At 32.1% G+C, this 5,181-nt stretch overlaps 1 protein-coding gene across 2 annotated transcripts in view; it reads left to right on the top strand.

The window, feature by feature from the left end:
* LOC18039728 overlaps positions 1–1,032 on the top strand; it is a 3,967-nt gene extending 2,935 nt beyond the window's left edge. For both annotated transcript variants that reach the window (XM_006431055.2, XM_006431054.2), the window contains exon 6: positions 213–1,032. In XM_006431055.2, coding sequence (XP_006431118.2) covers positions 213–488 — 276 coding nt within the window. In that variant the 3' untranslated portion in view covers positions 489–1,032. The remainder of the gene's footprint in view (positions 1–212) is intronic.
* The last annotated feature ends 4,149 nt before the right edge of the window (positions 1,033–5,181 follow it).

Raw genomic sequence — 5,181 nt, 5'->3', positions numbered from 1 at the left:
TGAGCATTTCTTACCTGTCAAAGAAGGTTGTTGAAACTGTAGATGAGATATCAGTTATATCATTGCTGTTTTTATTTTTGCAGTAACAAATATGGACTTTTCCCCTGATCACGTCTTAACAATATTATACTGGCTTAATAGCAAAACACTAGTTGCATAATCCTATTTTCCATATGTGTAATTATGGAACTGATCATTCTTTATGCATACAGAACAAGGAAGCGATCCCGATAGATATTGAGCCTTCTGATGAAGAATTGCAAAATTTTGAAAGAGTTATAAGTCAGTTCACTTCGAGGCATCATGAATCGCTAGAAAAGCTGAATACCAGTCCTCCAGCCGTGACTCCAAAATCTGCCTTGCCCTCAAAAATGCCCAAGCTGCAGGGTCAACCTTCTACTTCTAAGTCAAATCTGCATAATAATAGGAGGAAGTGGGGGAGGCAAAAATCACTTTTAAGTAAGCGGAATCACAATTCCTCAGGTTAACCAAACTTGGAAGTTATATCACCTATGCTTGGGGATGAAGTATTCAAGACTAGTTGTCAAGTGGCTTGGATTATAAATGTAAATGCTGCTTATTCTATTGTATATACGCTTTGGCTTTCATACAGAGTCGTATGATTATAGATGTATACCCTCCAAGGAAATTTTGTCGATCTTTTTTAGAAATGTGAATACTCGGTTTGGGTGCTGCCATGCTGCCGATTGACTGAAGCTAGTAGCAATATTAGTGTTCAAATTTAGATGGGAGAATCTTCTATTCTTTTCAAAATTTTGTCTGTTCATATGTGGATCAATTTGAAGGCTTGCTTAATTTTATACGGGTAATATTCTGTATGTGAATTACTAGAATGATGTATGCCGTGTCAACTCAAAACAGATGGTTGGACTCAGATTGATACAAAATCCTTATTCCAGTTAAGTCATTGAAGTCATTGGAGTTAATCTTGGGTCGCTTCAACATCAATAGAAAGTGGAAACCAAACAAAGTAGTATGAATGGGTGTGAACAAGAAAACTTAGTTTGGCCAAGATGATGTTTCCATTGTTGTCTTGAAGTGGTTTTTCTTTATCTGCCACTTGAATAATATTTTATTTTCATGCAATGATGCAAAGATTTTATGTAAACAGTGAGTCTATGCATAAACAAAACTGTTGTGTGTGTAATTCTGCTCATATTATCACGCTGATGAATAATGATATCTCGATATGCTGTCTCCAAAATCCCATCAATCTTTTTTTTTCCCCGCAAAATTTAATTGGTTATTTTGGCAATCAACTTCTCCCACCCAACCAACCATTTTACAGTAGCTGGCTATTCGATATGGGGTCCCTATTAAACTAGACTATCCAAATAATTTATATTGATTAAGAGTTTTGATAGATGAAATGTGATTATGGTATCTTAATTGCTTTCTTTATTTTCTTTAACTCTTTGCTTCGAGGGCTTAAATACTTCTCAGGAATCTTAAACTTCACAATCAAAGTGATATTATATGTTTAATTCCAATAATCTGGCAGCTGAATACAGTTCTTTTTCTTTTTTATTGATTTGCACCCTTCTCTCATCCTCAACCACAAAAAAAAAAAAAAAAAAAAAAAAACTTTTCTGAGTAACTCGAGAAAAACAGTTTTTTTTTTCGATAAAATAAATAGCAAAATTATTGGAATTTAGGATGAAAAACTTGCCATGATTGATGCATAAAGAGTTTTTATTTGATTGAGATGGCTACATGGAACTCTTTAGTAGCCTTACACGGCTTAAGCTTCGAGATAAGGTCTGAATAGTGAGCGAAAATGTAGCATATGTCGTGTGTAAACTAAGGATTATAAAATTCATAAGATATTCCAGGAAATAGAGTTGCTTTCAAAGAGATTAACCTCAAGTTTCGCTAACTAACCTGGACAACGTATGATTAGGTTAAGATTATATTAAATTATAATGTAATGAATATTCCAAATCTATAGTTATATATCAATTCCAAGTTGATGATGTGATTATATTATTTATGAAGTTGCTATTATTGACCTCTAGATTGATAATAAGAATTGTCCTTTTCCCTTTTCTCAATCAAGTCCAAGATCAGCTGCAAGTATCATGCTTGCATCTATGAATCTGCTTTGTTGACTCAAGAGTAAGTTCTTCTTAATAACAAGTGCTTTTAAGTATATTGGCAATAGTGCTGTTAGATAAGTGGGGATATGTGTTCGCGTTTGAACTTGTGGGTTGGTTTTACTTACAGTGGTAGATTTTTGCCATTAATATACTGTTTCAAAACTCTGGAGAAAAAATATAGTGTCGATGTAACAAAGATCGTAAGATTTTGGTAAAATTCCATTGTTTAGACCTTCAAATATATATTTTTTAATCTTTTTAATTCAGTAATTTTAATAATATCTTCTGTTGTTATTCATTTTCGTTTAGTTATCATTTTAAATTGCTGTTTGTTTCGTATATTTTGTATTGATTTATATGTAGTTTTCCATCGTGTACTCATAATTCGGGCTTGCCTATTTTTGTATTCTTCATATAATGGAGACTTTCACGGCGTCACTACCAAAAAAGTGATTAGGAGAAAAAAAATCAACTATAGAGGTGCCTAGAAACAAGGAAATAGAAGAAAAAATTTCACTTCAAGACAACTTAAATATCTTTTAGGCAAACACTGGGCCTTTGGTCGAATGGTGAACGGTTTGCTTTCACATTTATGAGAGTAACCGTTTGAGTCCTTTTGAATTTAAATTCTCCCTTAATTAAGCTTGATTGAGGATTGAGTGAAGTTAATTTGTTGTCTTTCTCCCTTACGAAATACGAGTGAAGCAAAATTATTTATCTAAACAAGTACTTCATAGAGCTTAATATAATATAAAGTTGTAGTCCCAGTTAGATATAATATAATCAGTTGTCTGATTATATAATCAATATAAAAAAATAAATCTTTCAGGCTATATATCATTTTCAATATGCAGTCCAAAGAGTTAATGCTTTTAAAATTCATTGGTATGACAATAAAATATACCCAAATGTTAGCTATTACTCCTCATATGTTAATATGAAAACAATGCATAGTGGACAATGTCCTAGCAATTTACACAGAACTTAAAGCTTTATAAAAAATTCCTGATAGCTTAAGAATATTATTTAAAAATTAGTGTGGCCTCTTAGAACTGTATAGAATTTGGTTTCAATGACTTTCATGTAGATTTTCTACATTGGGAACACGATTACGTGCTTAGAGATTAATGTTCACACATAAAGAGAATAGGAAGCCTTGGTTAGAAGAATTTGACCCATCATCCCACTTGAAAGAACAGATGGAAAGAATTTTAAACGAGGGCAGAATTTCTGGGAATTTTACTTCAATTTGGACTACCCATTTGGCCATTTGACCATGCATTTATTGAAGTGTCATTGCATATTGCTATCCATCTAGCAGACATGGTGAGCGAACTCAAGCTACGAACAAAGTTACTCAAGCTTTTGGCATACAAACTTTACGAATTTTTTGCCATTTTTAAGCAGTTCCTATAACTGGAAACCTAACATATATATTTTGCTGATATTATGCAAGGAAATTATGAATCATGATGTCAGATGAAATGGCATCACTGGTCAATGAAAAACTCTTAGTAGTTGAGCTGCTCATCTCTTACAGTTTGGTCACCTGTTCAGTTTTCGCCTTGTGCCATATTTTAAAGCATATTTAGCCCACAACTGACTGTTTGCCTAACATGCATTGATCATCTTCTACCATACATGCTTAACTCATTAGTCTCAAGTGCTTTCTAGATGAATGAGAAGATATAATACAGAATATAAAATATCTAATCCAAATTTTAGTTTTCTTTTTTCATTTTTCCTTATACTGCATAAACAAACACGTGCACGTACACAACAGAAAATTCAATGATCAGTCACATGAAGACAGTAAAACATAGGGTGTTCTAGAGTTAATCACAAGCCCTCTTGCTTAGCTTCGGATAGCTGAAAAAATATACGCAATTTTTTTTTTCTCAATTTCAGTGAAAACATCCTGCTGCTTGTACTTGTATATATATTCCTTCTTTAGCCCAGATTTTGTTAAAATGAGAATACCAATTTAATATACTAATATATTAAAAAACACAGTCTCTAATGTATTGAAATTTAATTTTCTTTTTTAATATTTTACTGAAATCCTTACTTTAATAAAATCAGCATATCCTCATCAGAAAAGCGAACACCCTTATTTTTTTTTTATGCGGACATATTTTTAAATCATGAAATTTATTATAGTTAAATTTTAATATTATTGAACTGCATGACTTTATAATATATTAAAAATCAACTCTATTAAATCACATGACTTAATAATGTGTCAGTATTAAAAAAATAAGAACCCTTGCACTTGAAAATATATAGAGAGAGAGAGAGCTTTGCAATGTTTTTGCTTTCATCCTTTTTCGACAATTCTTTTTCTTATGTAATTTCTGTATTTTCTTTACATGACACATTAAATAAATTAGAAAAAGGTCATTATGTAGAAGCACTCTAAAAGCCAAACAGATCAAAGAACTAGAGGTGGGTAGATTCCAGCTGCCTTAGAAAAGAGAATCAGAAAGTGCCCTTTGAAGGGTCAAACGGTTATTTCTTATGCTTTAAAGGGAAAGGGGGGTCCCCTTTGATATATTATTAGAGTTAATTTGGATCAGAATTATATATCCAATCTGGAGGTCACGTGTGTTCATTTGTGACAACGAGAATCAGGATAGAAACTATAATGAGAATGGAACAGAAATGGCTTTTTCTGATCCAAGGACATACCAAAAATGTCCAAATTGATGTTTATCTTAATAGGAGTCTGAGGGGAATTTTCCACAGTATCTGATTGATTGACTATAAATTTCAACCTTTTGTATCGGGAGTTGGTCCAGCAACATTATATAATGTGGCTTATAAAAAAACAATGCAATCAAGCATTCTTTTAAACATGGTAATTAATAAAATATGACATGGAAGATTTCTTTGTCATTTTGTATTTGATTATCATTATTATTATTATTATTTTATTTTAACACATAAGGGAGAGGTTTCCTTGACAGAGTGTGAAACATTTGGGCTTGAAAGTTATTTTGTGGTCTTATTTAGATCCTCAAATTGGATTTAAACAACGCTCATTTGGGGTTCAGAAATGGAAGCG

This window comes from Citrus clementina, unplaced genomic scaffold (genome assembly GCF_000493195.1).
Source record: "Citrus clementina cultivar Clemenules unplaced genomic scaffold, Citrus_clementina_v1.0 scaffold_6, whole genome shotgun sequence".
Taxonomy (NCBI): domain Eukaryota; kingdom Viridiplantae; phylum Streptophyta; class Magnoliopsida; order Sapindales; family Rutaceae; genus Citrus; species Citrus x clementina.
Note: the sequence above shows the minus strand (reverse complement) of the source record. Positions and strands in the feature narration are given on the sequence as shown.